General features: G+C 34.7%; 2 protein-coding genes across 2 annotated transcripts; one reads left to right on the plus strand and one right to left on the minus strand.

Annotated features, from left to right (window-relative positions):
• The first annotated feature begins 4,848 nt into the window (after window positions 1–4,848).
• Window positions 4,849–6,796, plus strand: LOC120264908. Its single transcript, XM_039272798.1, is given in 2 exon segments — window positions 4,849–6,163; window positions 6,165–6,796. Coding segments are annotated over 2 exon segments (1,794 nt in total). The 5' UTR covers window positions 4,849–4,888; the 3' UTR covers window positions 6,684–6,796.
• A 42-nt stretch (window positions 6,797–6,838) lies between these two features.
• On the minus strand, window positions 6,839–16,033 carry LOC120264910 (protein EFFECTOR OF TRANSCRIPTION 2-like). Its single transcript, XM_039272800.1, is given in 4 exon segments — window positions 6,839–8,593; window positions 8,595–8,824; window positions 9,903–10,271; window positions 15,858–16,033. Coding segments are annotated over 4 exon segments (1,935 nt in total). The 5' UTR covers window positions 15,927–16,033; the 3' UTR covers window positions 6,839–7,326.
• Between the last annotated feature and the right edge of the window lie 3,213 nt (window positions 16,034–19,246).

The raw sequence follows: 19,246 nt of genomic DNA on the forward strand, positions 1-19,246 counted from the left end.
CATTGCCATCCCTACTTGACAACCATATACAAAAAATACTAAAATAGCTAAATTATGTAGAAAGTTAAATTAAAAAAATACCATTTATAATTTATATTTATTTGTTGAGTTAAATCTGAATTATATTCTTTCTAATATTTTTAGGAAAAATTACTGTTTACTCTCAGGAATTTCAAATCTTCCCAAACAACCCCTCTAAGTTATGAACATCCTGGACATCCCTTCCTTTTCGTTTCACTTCATTTTTGCCCCTTGCAGCTCACTCCATCTAGCTTTGTTTGAGTGAAATTCCAGCCTTATCCTTGGCAATGGTGGGAAAAGAATCGCCCAATCACATCATTTTTTTAAAAAAATTGTACTTTGAACCATTTTTCATCTTGGACTCTTGGAGTTTTATCGTTCCCCACTTCGTGTTTTGGAGTTTTTCTTCCCATTTGGTGTCTTGGAGTTTTTCTGGTTCTCCTATAAGGTTTCTTGGTATTTTTCCATTTTCATCCTTTTGATCATTTATGTGACATTGGCGACCATCTCTTTCCTTGCCAAGTTGACACCATGGAATACACACATGTAAGTTTGCATAATAAAAGACAACCAAAGAAAAGATCCCATTGAACACAACATTCTCGTTTTGGGTTGCGTATAAATCATGCGCATTCTCGTTGTTGATCTTCTTCATCCATTCCTAACTTGTCTCCCTACCTTAAAGCATGACCTTTGACTTGCATAGATTGAAATGAGTTTTCGAATTTGTAGCCAGTGTGCGATGGGAGTTTTCATGTTTCTATTTAAGTTTACGTGTTTTTATGTAACTTTGGTCTTTTCTATTTAAGAAAACTTGTTTCTGTTTAACAATATTGGTTCTTGTTTAAGTTACAGGGTCTCATTTAAAATTATTATTTCCAGTTTAAGTTAACATGTTTACTTTTATCAAAATATGTTAATGTGTTTATTTAAACAATAACCAATATAGTTAAACAAGAACAAATTATCTTAAATAGAAAAAACCAAAGTTACACGAAAACGTGTAAACTTAAATAGAAACAAAGTTTTCTAAATAAAAACGACTTACTAGACACATGTTAACATATAATGTGAAATTATAGCACACATTCTCAATGACCTATCGCTGACTAAGCATGAATGATTAGTTATGTTGGTACAAATGCTTTTGTCACGCATTTTGGAACTATTGAATGTATTTCATTAAGTATATTCAAATTAAGTAGTTAATGCATGTTGGTTAAGTATGGTTTCGTCATTACAGAAATAACTAATGATAAATACAAAAGGCTTATATTAGATGATAACAATATTATGTAAATAAAAATACGTATGAATAAAAGAAAACTATAATATTTTAAGCGTGTAATCACATAATGTTATATGACATGATTTGAGGATCAATCAATCACACTTTCTTTGGTATGATTGAGAATCAATCAATTATGCATTTTTGTTATGATTTGAGGATCAATCAATCATACATTCTTTGGTATGTTTGAATCATACCAAGAATGTGTGATTGATTGATTGATGATCTCAATCATACCAAAGAAGGTGTGATTGATTGAATCATATAATATTTTTCCTTGCCGACTATCTCTTCCTTGCATGACTCTCTTTTATGTTCACATTGTAAGTACATGTTAGGATTTTCTGTTTTCTCTCAATTAATATTTTATGTTTGTATTTAATCTTCTATTTTACTAGGGATTCAGATTCAGCTTCTGCATTAACTTAAACAAAACGTAATAATGTCAAAAGGTAACCCCTAAAATTAAACAATAACTAATATTATTAAACAAGAACAAATTACTTTAAACAAAAAAGACCAAAGTTACACGAAAATACATAAACTTAAATAGAAACAAAGTTTTCTAAACAAAAACAACTTACCAGACACATGTTAACATACAATGTGAAATTATAACACACATTCTCAATGACTTATTGCATACTTACCTTGTGGCAATGACAACATGTGTCCTAACGATGCTTGCTTCCGAGAAGATCTTACAATGAACCCTGGTCCAATCAATCTGAAGTTTCGTTGTTGGATATTAGACAACGATTTGTATGGGCATGGATTTGTTCTTGCGTATTTGATTAGGTTTTCTTTTAATTACATCTAATAATGCTTAACGTACATTGTTTTCGCTTAAGAACACTTGTTACCGTTTACACTAATTTGTTGGCACTTGAATTTCAGGTTCTTCGCAAGCGTCCGTTGTAGTCGCTACCACGTGGCTGGTCACAACCAAAGATCTTGCATCCTATCGATGACTATGCAAAAATAACAATAGTTAAGTGACATAGTAACTATGAAACACAAAATAATTCTAATTTAGCATGAGAGTATGTGCATAACTAGAAATAATAATTGTTAAACGGGAACCAGAAAAACTTAAACAAGAACCAATATGAACAAGTTTTCTTAAATAGAAAAAACCAAAGTTACATGAAAACTCATAAACTTAAATAGAAACAAAAATTGTTAAACGGAAATGACTTACCTAACTAACACACATAATGTAATTATGTCAAATTAAAGGAGAAAACATACATTATACAAATTAAACATCACCATGAAGAAAACACACATGTGAGATTACATAACAAATGACATGTCCAAAGAAAAAAAATCTCCTTAAATACAACATTATCGCTTTGGGTTGCAAAGAAAAATGATAAACAAAACCCTAGCCATTCCTAATTACCCAATCAACCCATAATTACACCATAAAACCGAAATATCTTTCTTCGTAACCGATTACATTACAAATCAAATGGGCAAAAAAAATTTTTAAAAAAATACATTCACAGATCCTCTTCATTTGTTCCAACTTTCCTCCCTACCAAGCGCTAACTAATGACTTGTATGGAATGAAAACTGGAAGTTCTCCTACGGTCGATCAGTCGAATGAAAATCGAGCCCAAGAGAGGATGTCCAGGAATGAGAAGCTTGGCAAAGAGGTGAAAGATGAGGAGGCGAAGAGAGGACAAAGGTTGCGCTAGTAATGAAGTTCTCTCAGGTTCCTCTCAACTTATATCTCACCAGGCCAAAGTGGTTACAGTTAAAAGGCGTTATGGTCATTTCCAACCATGTGATGGTTGCACAACTTCCTAAGTAAGGGGTATTATCATCCAATCAATCCAAAACTAACTCTGTTTCACGTGGGGTTTTGAAAAATAAGTCAATTAAAAAAGAAAAGGTTTTTAGGGATACTCAAAATTAAGAGGGCAAACTGTACATATTGAAAACTTCCAGGGTGTTTTTGGCAATTACCACTATTTTTTATAAAAATTATTTTATTTTAATTTTTTTACTCACAATAAATTAGAGTAATTTCATATCTTTTGTACAATGAATCCCTGGTAAATGCTGCCAGATCCTTTTACTTTTCATTTTGAGATTTTTGTTGTCGTTATTTATTGTGTTGACTCTTTTTTATTAAATAATGATATTTTTATATAATAGATTTCTCGAATAGGTCATCAGAATGACCTGAATACCAAGTTATTATCCTTGTCGGTGTCCATGTCTCTCCTATTTGTGTTTTTTTAATCATCTATCCCCTTAATCTTCCCTTCATAAATCCTAAATCATAAATCACAAATCCCATAAGCGGTTTTATAGTTTATTGTTTTGAGTTTAAGGTTAAATATTTGAAGTTAAGGGATTAGGATTTAGCTTTTAAAGTTTAGGATTTGGGATTTAGATTTAGATTTTTTTAGAATTTTGAGAAAAAGATTCTATAGTATTTGGACTTAAGATTTTTAGGATTTTAAATAGGGTTTTTCCAATGATTTATAATCTTTAGAACTTAATAATTTATACTATTTGAATTTGAAATTTATGAGAGAAAGAATGATGTGGACACCAACTTAGCATCAACTTCATTTCGATGAATTTATTCTGTAAACTTAGTATGTAAATATATCATTGCTCTATTCTATTAATCATAAATAATTTAAAAAAAAAAAAAATAGATAAATTATTTTCATTAAAAAATTATATAAGATGTTTTAAGTCTATATATCTATACAAGCAAATATATATATATATATATATATATATATATATATATATAACATCAATCTGGCCTTAATGAGATTTAGTATGTCCAACTATAATTAATCGATTGAGGATAAGCAAATTTAGTCCCTTTATATGTCTCAAATTCTCAATCTGCGGACGTCGGGATGTGTTGAATTTCGTTACATTGAGTACATTAATGACGCCGGATCAGTGACCACTCTGAGCTTCCGCTATCTCTTATGGAGGTCAATTATCATCTTTAATCCAATGATAGTTGCAAAAATAAAAGGAAAGGGTAATATACTCATTTCTCAACTCTATTTACAGTGTAACCTATGATCAGATGTTGAAAAATAAGGATGCAAAGGTAGTTATTGTAATAGTGAAAATTAAAAAAAAACATTCTATATTTTCTAATATATATATATATATATATATATATATATTCATAAAATCCGTCGTTAAAAATTCGAGAAAACTCGACATGTAAAAACAATACTATCTCGTTACAAATCTATTTTTTTTTATCTGTTATTTTTTAATATTAAAAAATATTTATTATTTTTAAAAAAATTATATTTAATATTTTATTTAATTTTTTTTTAAATTAAATATAAAATGGAAATGTAAAAGATATATATTATGATTAATTTTAGAAAAAATAATTAATTTTATATAAAATTTGTAAAATAATTAAAGTTTTTGGTATGTAGATACGGTTAATAACAATAAATAAAAAAAACAGAGTAATTTTTTAAAAAATAAATTATTAATAAAAAGGTACATTTACTCATAAAACATACCACTTCTTACAAGTAACAATGCAAAAATCAAAGCAAAACCAATCACATGGCACACCACCCCATTCTCCCTGTCTTGTCATCCTGTCCTCTTCATCTTCTAACGGCTGCTGCTTTCATCCATCATCATCATATCATCCTTCATTCACTGCCCTCCATCTCCATTCCCACCCCCATGTCCAAATCCAAACTCACCACCACCACCACCACCACCCGGTGGCTTCCTCCCAAGCTCCTTATCGCCGCCCTCTCCACCACCCTTCTCCTCATTTGGGTCATTGACACCTCCACCCTCCACTTCCCTCCCCGTCCTCACCCTCCTCACTATCTCGGCACCTTCTCCCCTCTCAACACCACCATCACCACCGCAACCATCACAACCACCAGTGCCCACACTTGGCTCTCCATTCCATTCCCTCCAAACTACACATCCACTCTCATCTCTCGCTGGCTCTCCTCCGACGACTCCCGCACCACCTCCATCTTCATCCCGGGCCTTGATGATGACACTGTTCCCAATATCAAACTTCTTGCCGGAAAAGTCCATGAGTTTCTCATCCTAGCTCTTGATGACTCCGGCCAACCTCGCTCTTTCGGCGGCGACTACTTCGAGACCGACCTCTCCAGCCACTCCTGGAAATCCCGCCCACCCGTCACTGACCTTGGCAACGGCACTTACTCATTCCAGCTCCAAATCCACCCAAATTTCTCCGGCACTTTCAACTTCACTGTCGTCCTTCTTTTCCGCAGCTTTGAAGGCCTCAAGTTCTCTCCCCAGCGATTCAAATTCCACAAACAACTCAGGAACATCAGAATCGATTTCTATCGAGAAGAAGAGGAGACGTCTTCACTGTCACCATCAATGGAGCTCTGCAAAGGTAGTGACTTTTTTAGAGAATTGTGGACAGGGAGGTGGACACGCCATGGGAAGAGGATGAACTCAAGCTCTCCGAGCTGTGACGTTGATGATTCTGGCAGGTACCGGTGCTTAGAGCTGGATTTCCCGTGCGAGACGCCGTGGTGCAACGGGCCCATCGGCGCGCTGGAGAGCGATGGCTGGGTCTACTCTGCTCACTGCTCGTTCAGGATTTTCACTCAAGATTTAGCTTGGAATTGTCTTGATCGCAAATGGCTCTTCTTCTGGGGAGACTCTAATCATGTTGATACTATTCGGAATTTACTCAATTTTGTTCTTGGATTGCCTGAAATCAAATCTGTGCCTCGGAGATTTGATTTGAGATTTGCAAACCCCAAGAATCTGTCTCAGACTGTGAGGATCACTAGCATTTTCAATGGGCATTGGAATGACAGTATGAATTACTTAGGGACTGCAATCTCTGAAGAATAAGGAGTTCAGGGAGTTGATTTGGAAGTATTTTTTGGAAGATCAAGTACCTGATGTTCTGATTTTGAATTCTGGATTGCATGATGGAGTTTACTGGAGTAGTATTCGGGCGTTTGTGGGCGGGGCTGAGTTTGCAGCCGGGTTTTGGGATGAGATTGTTAGGCATGTGAGGATGAAGAGAAATGATACTAGAGTTTTCTATAGGACGACGATCGCAACCGGAGGGTATGCTAGAGACATGGCATTCAATCCGAATAAGATGGAGGCTTTCAATGGTGTGTTCTTGGAGAAGCTCAAGGAGAAGGGTTTGTTGAATGGAGGGGTGATTGATGATTTCGATATGACTTTCCCTTGGCATTTTGATAACCGTTGTAATGATGGTACGCATTATGGACGGGCTCCGGCGAAGGCACGGTGGCGGGATGGGTTGGTTGGGCATCAGTATTTTGTCGACTTGATGCTTGCTCATGTGCTGCTGAATGCTGTCTGTGTTCATTGAGAAGGTACATTGTAAAAGATAACAATGAAAATTCTTTTTCCCTATACAGAGATTTGAATTTGTAATGTAGAGATTTGAGGCACAAATGAATACCACTTTTTCTGACTTGATCATTTTCTTCATCATGTTATCTGCATATTATCTGCATGTTCCTGGAAACTCAATCTGTCAGGATTTGAATAATACAACTGACATAATGTTCATTTCACAAACTCACGATTAAAATATAAAATATATGTGCAAATTCCCATATTCCTACAGGGGGAAAAAAAAAAGAAATTAAATCCATGATGAATCTAGTTCTAATGGACTCGAGTGCAACTGTGATCTTATTCTCAATGGACTTATGAACAAATCTAGTGTGCAGATAATTTATATCCCTGTTTGGGAGGAGCATTCTCTAGCAGCCATTGACATGGGCTCGATGAGAACTCATCAATGTGCGAATACAGGCATCAAGTGGCCCATCCTTTGTTTTGCTTTTTACATCTCTTGTTACTTCATACAGAGAACCGCTGTTCTATTGTATACCACAGAAGACAATATTCCTTCCGGCATGACATGTTATCCGGTGTTCATCAAAATTCCCATCTCCAAAGAAAATCTCATATATCTGATAATGCCATTAAACATTCTCTGGCTGTCATTGACATGTAATCCTTGATATCCTCCTGCCTTTATGATGTTCACACCTTTTTCTACCTCGAATAGGTATTCGCTGACAAACATTGCCATCTGCAAGGAACACTCCACATGTCTGATATTCTTGGCAATGAAAAATTTCTGCACCAGAAGATACTTTTTTTGTGATAGAGCATTCTCTGGTTGTCCTTGATGTGATCCCATCGACTCTAATGCCTCTATGATCTTCGCATCTTTTTCTCCCTCGAAAAGGTTTGCTCCTACACACATTCCCATCTCCAAGAAGTACTCCACATATCTGATTTCCTTCACAAGGATCAAGTTCTCCATCAGATGGTGTTATCTTTGCAATAGAGAATTCTCTGGGTGTTCTTGATATGATTCCATTGATCCTCATGCCTTTATGATATTCACACCTTTTTCTTCCTGGCAAACGCATGCTCTGGCAAACATTACCATCTCCAAACAACACCCCGCATATCTGATAATCTTCACAAGGATCAAGTTCTGTATCAGATGATATTCCTTTTGCCAAACATTCTCTGGTTGTCATTGATATGATTCCAGTGACCTTCATGCCTTTATGATATTCACATCTTTTTCTCCCTGGAAAAGGCTTGCTCTGACAAACGTCACCATCACCAAGGAACACCCCACATATCTGATATTCTTCACAAGGATCAAGTTCTGTGTCAGATGATATTTCTTTTGCCAAGCATTCTTTGGTTGTCATTGATATGATTCCAGTGACCCTCATGCCTTTATGATCTTCACACCTTTTTCTTCCTGGAAAAGGCTTGCTTCTACAAATATTCCCATCTCTAAGAAGCACCCTGCAGATTTGATATTCTTTACTATGATCATATTCGACATCTAAGGATTCATCCTCAGTCTTTAGATTTTCAATAGGACTTATTTCCCTTAGCTTTTCGCATTGTTGTGTTTCATTGCAGGGTAACTCCATACAAAGTGAGTTATCTTCTATAAGCAAACCAACCAGTGATGAGTTGTATGTTGATGGTAAGACTTCTTTGCTTTTTATATGCCCATACAAAATGATCCTCTTTCCTTTGTGCTGCATACACCTTTTGTTTCTGAGTACAGGTTTTCTTCTACAAATAGAACCATCACCATTAGCTGCTCCACATATGTCATGTTCTGAACTAAGAACCTCATCTCCTTCATTTGGTTGAGGTAGAATTTTTGATACTTTACGTATTAGAGGAATAAGATAATGTTTGAGAAAATTGGAGGATCCTAATTTATCAGGTGGAACACTTCCACTGATCTTTATTCCCACTTTTCTTATTGAATGTTAACTGTTTCCATTCTTGAAGATTTTTTAGAACTTTGGGGATTGGTTGCCCAGTCATAGTGCTAGAAATCTTATTCAGTACATCTTCACGACGACTGGTACCATTTGCACGAGTGTTCCATGCATAATCAAAGGTACTAAGCAACTTGCTCTCTATCTTCTCAGCTTCTTTCTTGTCTATCATCTGCAAACACAAAAAAAAAGCTCTTAACTATTAAGCATCAACAATAAAAGAGAGCTATGATGTTGCATAATGAAAACCTTAACCAGCAATCTCATTTTTTGACGGACACATGTTAGATTTCATGTCAGACTATATGCATAAATCTAATGGAAGAGGTCAGCAATAATATATTGTTGCATTATGATTTATTCTTGGAATGAATTAAACAAAAAAAGAAAAGCAGGACCATTGACCTATGATTTGAGCATTTTAGCATTTTCAGTAACAGGACCGCAGACAATGTCCAGGCTTGTGTTTATATTGGTCTTTGCTCAATATTCCAATAATCATCAACCAGTTTAGGTATTGTCTGAGCTTGTAATAATGCATGCCCAAGTTACAAAATTGCTTACTGTTTATGTATAGCAAGAATCAATTTGCTACAATCGAGGTTGAATATTCATTCTGGAAATTTTCTATGTCTGAAAGAAATAGTTATCAAGGAACATCCAGCTGTAATTATTAGTCTTTCCAGCAATATAATATCTATGCTACAAAATAATGCATTGTGTTTAGCTCATACTGCTTTCATATTGTTCTCAAACTTAAAAGAGAGATATATAGACCTTAAGGAGGGAACTATGTCTTCCACCTTAGCTAACTAACAGACTAAATTACTGAGTTTTATGTGAAGCAAGATTTAGTAGGCTGCCCATCTTAACCTTAATTTTCAGTTTGTGAATGAATCAGCATACTGTTGAAGGTTTTGCAAAATGACTATATAAATGGTAATTGACATGAACACATGACTTAAACCATTCAATCTTATCTAGAACTATTTCCCAAAAAAGGTTTAAGCATGCAACTGTTGCAGATAAAGTAAATTGATCACAAACTATATGTTGAGATTGGAAATTTTAATGTAGAGAACTGTCAAGGATAATATTACCATTATAAATATTTATCAGATTTAGAATGAAGTCATGCAGTGAATTTTAATTTTAAATGTCAAATTCCATAAGTTTAGATGTTACCACCTGCTATTACTATTAGAAAAAGGCAAGACATCTGATTAACAGAAAGTAACCACCATACTTACTGGAGCCCATCTGAACAAGACAGAATAGCCCTTTGAGAATACTTCTTTGAATAAACCAGGTCCTTTTACAAGGCAAAGGTCTTTGTTGTTATTTGCGCACACAATTGAATTCCCCCTTTCTAAATGGGATCCTGCACGACCGTACTGTTGAAGTCGGGCTCTGACATTATCTGCTTGTCCAAGGTAGACGACAACAATGCCATCTGATGGATGTCCTCGAGATTTATGGCCTTCTCTGGGAATTTCAGATATGCCTAGCTCATAGAGCCCAGGGCATGAAGAGCATGGAGGAAGATTATGGATTCTATATCTTTCAACTCCATCTTTGCCCAAGGCATGATCTTCCCAGTCTCTAGGTCCGATGAGAATCTGAACAGAAGAGGGAAATGAGAGGTATTGGTTATATGTAAAAGAAATACACCACAATAAATACCTTGTGTCGTCATCCACATAAATTTGTCCAAGTAACATTGGACTATGTTGATAATGAACCGTTTTGTTCTCAAGATTTTATGGTCTAGAAACATCCTCCAAGCCAAAAGCCTAAAAGTTTGTGATTGTACACTCTGAAAGTAATAACTATTAGATTAACAGCACACTTAGAAATCCAAAACTCATAGTCTAGTTAATGATTTTGAATCCAAATAAGCAATGATTACAATTTTCACACGGCCTGATTAGACACGACCCATTTTGCTATAAAGATTTTATGCCTCGAGGCAAACTTTATGCAAAAACCTAAAATTATGCAATGGCACATCAGAGAAACAAATGGCTATTAATGTACTTACCAGAAATCCAAGATCCACACACCACTTCCTGATTCTGTGTCAAACTAAGCTATAGATGCAATGATCATAATTTGATGAATATGTTCGGAAAGAAAGGTCATGCTCGGATCAGGTCAAATTTCAATGCGACCCAAACTCAGACTGGTTTACATACCAAGTAATGGTGTCTAACATGTGCATGACTCATTTAGACCAGACTAATCCAACAAGAACATGAACTATTTAGTTAAACTGTAAACTTGTAATGGTGCATATCGTGAAATAAAATAAAATAAGAAAAAAGGAAGGTAAAGATGGAGGCACAACTTGTAGCCTGAAATGAGCAATTAGAATGAGAATGAGAGATTAAAAATAAAAATTATAAAATAGAGAAAACTGAATGTGTACACTTGCAAAAGTGGATAATTGCTAATGTACCCTCATAAAAATCATATTTGCTTATATACTCTTATAAAACAATATTAATTGGGTATATGACCTTACGGTTGAAAATTAACTAACGAAGTTTATCAAAATACAAATTCATTTTTTGTTTTATCACCAAATTTTTATTTTCCCAAAATGAATAAGAGAAAAGAGTAAGGAATAATTTATTTTTTAATAATTTTTTTAATTGACTATTAGTGTAAGGGGTTACATAAGTAAATAAGAATGATTACTGAAGTATACAGGCAAGAGTAATGAAATTTTTACATAATAGGTTTCTCGAATAGTTTTCCAAATAATATGGATGCCAAGTTACCATCCACGTCATTCTTTCTCTTTTCTAATCTTTATCTTTTTTTAAAAAAAAAAAAACTTAGTTTCAGTTTATCATCTAAACCTTAAATTGTAAATAATAAATTGAAACCCTTTCCTAAACGGTAAACCGCAAAGGTCTACAGTTTTTGCATTAATATATAAACAATTTCTCATCTTTATAAGACCATATCAGTAAAAAAAAGAAAGAAAAAAAAAGTAACTCACCGCTAAGCACAAATTAGAAAACCGAAAGACAGGCTAAGACTTTAATAAGGACAAAAGATGGAGATGAGAGGTAAAAAGAGGGAAGACTAAGAAGACTAGGAAAGGAATCAAGATTCATAAGTCGTAACACTGCAAAAGTCCACAATCATTTCCCGGCTCTACTTAGTCTAGGCCTTCTGCCCTAGGGCTTCAACCATCATTTGTATTAGAAGCTCAAAAATTTTCCAACAGAATGCCGGTGAGGGCGTTGAGTGTGCAAGATGCTTCACTGGCACATACTATTAAAGCTAACCACTATAACCATTAGCCACCATATAATAAATATTACTCATTCGACATGTGGTTCTTTCAAAAAAAAAAATGTCGAGATTTTGAAGAGGGAATAAGTCATTCATTTGGCCTGACGATTGGTGCAGATCAACTCCCTTGTCCTTTAACCTTAAATCTTTATCTTTCAAGAACTGTATTACTTGGTTGGTTTGAGTTGGGGGAAGTTTCAATGTAAAAGACTGGTTCATTCAATAGATTATCATTCAGATTAGAATCCAGAACGGATGTGCAGCAAAGAAATTTGCTAGCACTTGTCCTTATACAGCCTTTTGTGGTGCTGGAGGAGGAGGTAGAGGTGGGAGGGGTGGTTGGAGGGCTGGGAGGAAGGGGATGTGAAATACAGACAACAGCATGACAATGAATGCAGTTACATACAAAGAGTAGGCCATGGCATTTAGAGGACATGAACATATTTGCTACAACAATGGATTTGCAATTAGCATTGGGGTAAGTGCATCGATATTTTAGTGGGCTAGAACTGCATCTTTGTTGAAGTTGCTGTGTTATTTATAAATTTGGTAGTACAAGTAGGGGGAGAGGTAGTTCAAAAAATTCATTGATCATATATGTCACAAGTATTTGTCGAAGTTGTTGTGTCAATTTTGTATACAGCATTACGCTCTATACAACAGGCAAGTGCACTAATATAATTATATAACTTTAGTGATTCCCATGTGAGTTTTGAAATCATAAGAACTTAGCGCTTTAAAAATAGAGCTGGGGAGGCATTAATAATTTTACTCTATTTGGTATTATTGGAATATTTCAGCGTCAGATTGGATTGGAAGTATGAGATGATGTCTACTGCATGATTGTTATGAATTTCTAAGAGTAAATTACAATGTTTTTCAAAGTTTTGGATAGTAATTAGTCATGTGGAAAAATGAAAGTATGGATATTATTATAGAATAGTTATGGATGCCAATATAATATTTTCCTCCTATTTGAGCATTTCTCCATTTTTCATTTAGATATTTCACAATTAAAAGTTTTGCAATAAAAAATAATTAAAATTAAAAATGTCACAAAATTGGTCAATTAAAAGTTAGCAACAACCCCTAACACTTTATGGAGCACCTAAGAAACAAAATACCTTTACGGTGGAACTTCATTATGCTCCAAAACAATAACATCTTTATCTTTTCTATAGAAGTACTGATTTTCAGATAAATTTGTGGGTTTCCTCCATCAATATGGTAAGTTGACAATATATATTTTCCATTATCCATTTAAAAATTATCTTAACCAATTTGCAAACTATTATACCTTTCTTCATTTCTAGTGCCTGTAATTGTCTAATCTCAGATAAACCGCATTATATATCTCTTCACAACATTACCAACGGCTTAGCAAAATATATATCTGGTTGCTATTTTATTCTCTACATGATCTTTATAAATCAATTCCTAAATTCTTATGCTTTAAGCCTTTGATATTCCATCATCTAACACTCTAGCCTCTTCTCATGTTTTTCTCTTGCATATCCTCAATAGGAAATAGGCAAAAATAATATACTTAAGACAGTTATCTAACAAAATAACTATGTAATATTTTTTTTTTCTAATAATGGTAAGCAGATTCTATACCATCCATTTAATTTTCATCATTAATTAGCTATTAAACAAAAGAAAATATTTGTGTATCACATTATTTCATGAGTTTGCAGATTTGCCAAAGATCAAATAGATTTTGTAACTTTCATCAATATCCAATTTTGATCCTACTTCAGGCATCTCTAATATGGCAATAATGTACTTGTCCTTTATGGCCTAGTTCTAGCTAAACTTGTAAAACTGCAATCAGTTCCATTTCCTAAGGATCAACTGACCTGACCGTCAAATTGGGCAAGAACTTCATATTATGAGCAATCATTCTGTCTAAACAAATGATAAGGCAGTCAGCTGATAATGATGAACTCTGTTGATTCCTATGTTCCACCCTCCCAAGCCTTTGAACGTACAATTAGATTTTAAATCACATTCAAGCATTCCTATGGAAGATGAGACCCAAAACTAGAGGTCAACAACAATTATATTACAAATCATTCTCAAATCATTTAAACCTGCGAGCACATCTGTGGTTTCTTTATCATGAGGAAGGAAATCAAACTGTTTATACCAGAATGTCCACATATTAAACGCAAAATAAGAACACATAAACCCCACAATAAGTAACTGATACATAATGGCACTAACATACTCAAATATCTTGATGGATTTCAAATGAATGCTATCTATACACCATGGATAAAAAATTACCCAAGAGATTAATGTAATGAATGCTACTTTATGTGTTGCATCCCATCTATGAAATATAACAATCAAAAGTATAGCAAGTTCTTGAAAATAGTACTTAAATTGTATGATTTGTCGAACTTTAATGGCAACTTACAGAGGGGAGCCCTTATTACTTGCAATAGGTGTAATAAAGTTGTATTTGTTCAGTTCATGATGTTGCACAAAGGATGTTGCCTAAGGAGATGGTGCATTGCCTTCTTTATAACACAACTGAACAGCCAAACAATCACTTACAAAAAACATGTGGTTTGAGGAGATGTTGGTATGGAGGTAATTGTCAACCACATAACACTTCCTGGTCATGTTACTCATTAAATGTTTTTAGATTATAACAACTCTCACAATGGAGATCAGATGAAATGAATTTTTAAAGACTACAAATGGGAAGCTTGACAGTTGGGAGCGTAATTATCACTGATTCACTGAAGTTGGGCCTTATAAATCTTTTACAAAGGAAGTATTTATGGACCAACTCCAACCTCAAAGCAAACGTTCACATAGATCTCATAAGAATGGCGAATTTCTTTGGCATGTGTGTGAGCGCATGCGTGTGTGTGTGGTTAGCCTTTATGATTTATCATTTTCTAAATTAGTCAAGTTGAACTTTGTCTGCAACCCAGGCTACGATTAGCTTCCTACTTTTGCCATTTTCCTAGCTTTGTTCAGATGATAAGACATAGATCCGTGACAGTGTTCACAATACCTGAAATATTGCATATTTTCTATGAAACCACCAAAAGTATAAACAATACCCTCTAACTAATAGATTTACAATTTAAACTCATCTTCATTTTCAATTATCTCAAAAATCAATAGTATAATGATCATAACAATTCTCAGACACAAAAATAATATTGAGCTTTATAAATTATAATCTTGTTTGTCAAAGTCAAATGGCCATTGTTGAAAACATACTTGAATCACTTCAAAAGCATAGATTCATTCCAACCGAGCTTACAATCTATAAAGTACCTAAATCCATGCTATTTCTACCATCACATTGATCAATTGACAATCCAAGCATAGATTTGGTGAAGAGACACTCTCACCGAGTGGTCTCAGTACAGGATTGTCAAACAAAAACTTCCAACTACCATGCTATTTCTACCATCACATTGATCAATTGACAAGCCAAGCCTCATCTCCAATTGCAACAATATCACACAAAGCACAATGTTTCAACTCATCCCAGTTAAGCATTTCCATCTTGGCCACAAAGAACAGGGTGCTGAAACAAAAACTTCAACAACCATGCCATGCCTACCATCAAAATAACAACTTAAAATTCAAGCCTCATCTCCAATTTCAACAATGTCACACTACACAGGCATCATAAAATCATCAATAGATCCTCATAATCATGTTTGCCAGAGATGAATACTCTAATCATACACTTCCAAATGGTCTCAGAACAGGATTCAGAAACAAAAACATCAACAATCATACAGGACAAAATCTATCGATTAGAAAATACTAAAAAAAAAACAGCAAAGAGACATAGGAACAGATTAGGACCAAGAAATTCAAGGAAAAAGGAAAAAAAACAGAGAGAAATAGAGAGAGGGAAAAACCTGCCACTTAGAGAAGACGGAGTCATGCTTGGTGCGCTTGCACTCCTCCCTCTTCAATCGGGAGGACATCTCACATTTGGAGGCAGGCTCATCTTCGCATTAGTTCATAGCTCCCGGTTTCCAAAAACAGCGCCCAGATCGAAGGGAATCGGCAGGGTATTCGGTCAAGCCCTCTCAATGAGACGGGCCACGCTGGCTTTGTATGGATTTATTTATTTATTTTTTTTGGAGAATCTATATATATATATATATATATGTATATAAATAATCTATACAGGATTACGTTATCTTTTCCAATTGGTTCTAAAGTAATATAACACTAATCCTAATGCTTTTGTTCTTTTGCCATATTATGATAAGTATTGTTCGACTTCAGTCCATTATATCTTTCATCCATTACTTTCTATTCCCTCCGTTCTTTTTTATCATCATAAACCCATGTTTTTTTTTATCTGTCATTTTTTAACATCAATAAGCATTTATTAATTTTTTTTCCAAAGTTACTTTAACACTTTATTCAATTCTCTTCTTCAAATTTAATAGGAGAGAGAAATGTGAACATATAAATTAGAGCTAATTTTTGAAAGATAACTAATTTTTCTATTAAATTATGTGAAATAATCAACTTTGTTGGTATGTGAGATTCGGTTATTGACGACAGATAAAAAGGAACGGATGGAGTAATATATATTTCATTGTTTGATATGTGTCATTTATGTTTTCAATAACCATGATTTAAACTTAATTAATATCTTCTTTACATATGATAAAATTCAATTGAAATATTGAACAAACTTTCTTTAAAAAAAATTAGTATTTTATATTTATATTTATATATTTTTTTATTTTCTAAAAAAATAAATTGTATTATTTTCTACATCAATAGGACCGATTTTACATTTAAAAATCCTAAACTCTATTATTTTTTTTCTTATCAAAATAATTGCAACAAACTTTAACTTTTTTTTATCAAAATTTCTATCATTATTTATATATATATATATATATATATATATATGATTTATTTTTGTCAAATAATCAAAGGAAGAGCAAAAAAATAGAATACCCTATTTAGTCCATGTATTCTAATTTGGCCTCCATGGATCCCTCTATTGTTGAAAACTTTGAAATCGGGCCCCTCACGGTCGTTCCTTGCTCCGTCTGTTTTTGCTAATGTGGCATTTTCACCAATTAAATATTATTAAAAAAATTATTTTTTTCTTTTCCACTTGTTATCTAAATAAACGGGTTCGATCTAAGATCAGAACCCGATAGCCCTCTCCCTTCATCCTTATCCCCCATCCTCTCCCTCCAGTCCTAGCCCACCAACCACAGAAGAATTGCAACCGAACTCCATCCATAACCTGTCAATTTCACTCCAGCCATCTTCCCCAATCCCTCTACCCCAACACCCTTTGATCTTTCCAACCATCTTCCCCAATATCCACTTCTCCTCGAAACTCTGAAGTGCAGACCTTCCCTCCAGGCGCAACAACTAGGGCACTCCATTTAGGTTTGATTATTTAGCGCTATGTCTCTATCTTTAGATTTAAATGTGATTTGAGTGAGTTAAATTTCATTTAAGAATTACATATATGATTATTAAATTTCAATTTGGTCTCATTAGTGTTCTGTGGCTAGATTAATGCTTTTTATTCTGGACACCCTTAAAGAAATGTATATATGGACAAATAAAAATATGTGGCCTAGAGGATCTCATGTCAGTATATAGTAGTTTACATGTGTTGTATGTTTTATGTTCTTGCTCAATATAAAATCAAGTGATAGTAAAGTATGTCGCCATGGCCATGAAGATTCCCAACATAAAGTAATGTATGCAAGGACCATAACTGACTTTGGTTGTTTCTATTTGACAATAATGTCAGAGAAGCATAAATTTAAAAATACACTAATGGGAATGAAGAACCACCATATGATTCAAGGGCTAGTCAGGGCAATTTAAAAATACATTAACTTAAGGTTCTATTTGTCAATAACATTAGAAAAGAATGGTGAAAATGGTATATATTAGAGTAATGCTATATAGAACAAAGTAATCACACGAAACTAGCCACACGAATGATGTGGTTGGTGACGTGTCAATTTTTTTTAATTAAAAAAAATAAAAGGAGAAGAACTAGCACGTGAGTCTCTCTTCTCTCTCGTTTGGATCTCTCTCTCTCTCTCTCTCTCTCTGTCTGTGCTCTCGTCTTTCATCTCCCCGCTCCCCGTGCTCCCTCCACCTCCCGCTCGTTTGTGCTGTTTCGCTCCCGGGTCGAGCGGCGTGAGCCTGAGCCACACTCGAGAGAGAGAGAGCCATAGCACGATCTGTGCCCTAGTTTCTCTTCAAAGCCAGAGGGAGGCGGGAGTAGGGGAGAGGCGAGGCCGGGAGCACAGAGCCACACGAGAGAGAGAGAGAGAGAGAGAGAGAGAGAGAGAGAGAGAGAGTCCCACACGAGATAGACAGAAACTAGGGCCGATCTGTGCCCTAGTTTCTCTTCAAAGCCAAACGAGAGCGGGGCGGCGACCGGGAGCAGGGGAGGGAAGCGAAGGTCGGGAGCGGTGGTCGGGAGCGGGGGAGGGAAGCGGCGGCAGGGAGCCTTACAAGAAAGAGATAGAGAGAGAGTCGCACACGAGAGATAGAAAACCTGTGCCCTAATTTCTCCCCTAATTTCTCCTTTTTTTAATTAAAAAAATTGACACATCACCAGCCACATCATTCGTGTGGCTGGTTTCGTGTGATCTTTTCGTTCTATATAGCATTACCTATATATTATGGTTGAAAATAGCACTATTGCATTGCATTTACTCTCTTCATTACTGCATTAAATTTGGTTTTCAGGATAGTAGTTTCAGCACTTGTCGTCCACTAAATGTGTAGTTGTATTAAATTTTGAGGTATCAATCAAGTTTAAATCCTGGCTATTGAAAACATAAATGACAGGTGTCTAACATCTAAATATGTATTGGAAAATAATGGATGGGAGGTGTAATGGACTAAAGCTGAACTATGGACACATGGTTGTAAATCTTTATGAAATGGGCCCAATGTTTTGTCCCATGGTATTATAAAAAAAAGACACATGGAGCATTGTGTGTATTTTTTCCCCATGTTCTAAAGTAATGTAACCTCAACCATAATATTTTTGTTCTTTTGCCATATTATGATAAATATTGCTTGCATTGAAAGTGGAATTATTTGTCTATACTTCATTATCACATCTTCAAAACATTGTTAATCCAGACAATGGAGCTATCCATGAATAAAAAAAAATGTGGACCCTATAGAATAGTAGTTCAAGGTGAATAATTCAAGCTTGCACAAACATAGCTCAAGGTGACTTTGAATAATGACGACTTAAGAATAACGCATTAAATAGTAGCTTAAT

The sequence above is a fragment of the Dioscorea cayenensis genome, chromosome 7, assembly GCF_009730915.1.
Source record: "Dioscorea cayenensis subsp. rotundata cultivar TDr96_F1 chromosome 7, TDr96_F1_v2_PseudoChromosome.rev07_lg8_w22 25.fasta, whole genome shotgun sequence".
Taxonomy (NCBI): Eukaryota; Viridiplantae; Streptophyta; class Magnoliopsida; order Dioscoreales; family Dioscoreaceae; genus Dioscorea; species Dioscorea cayenensis.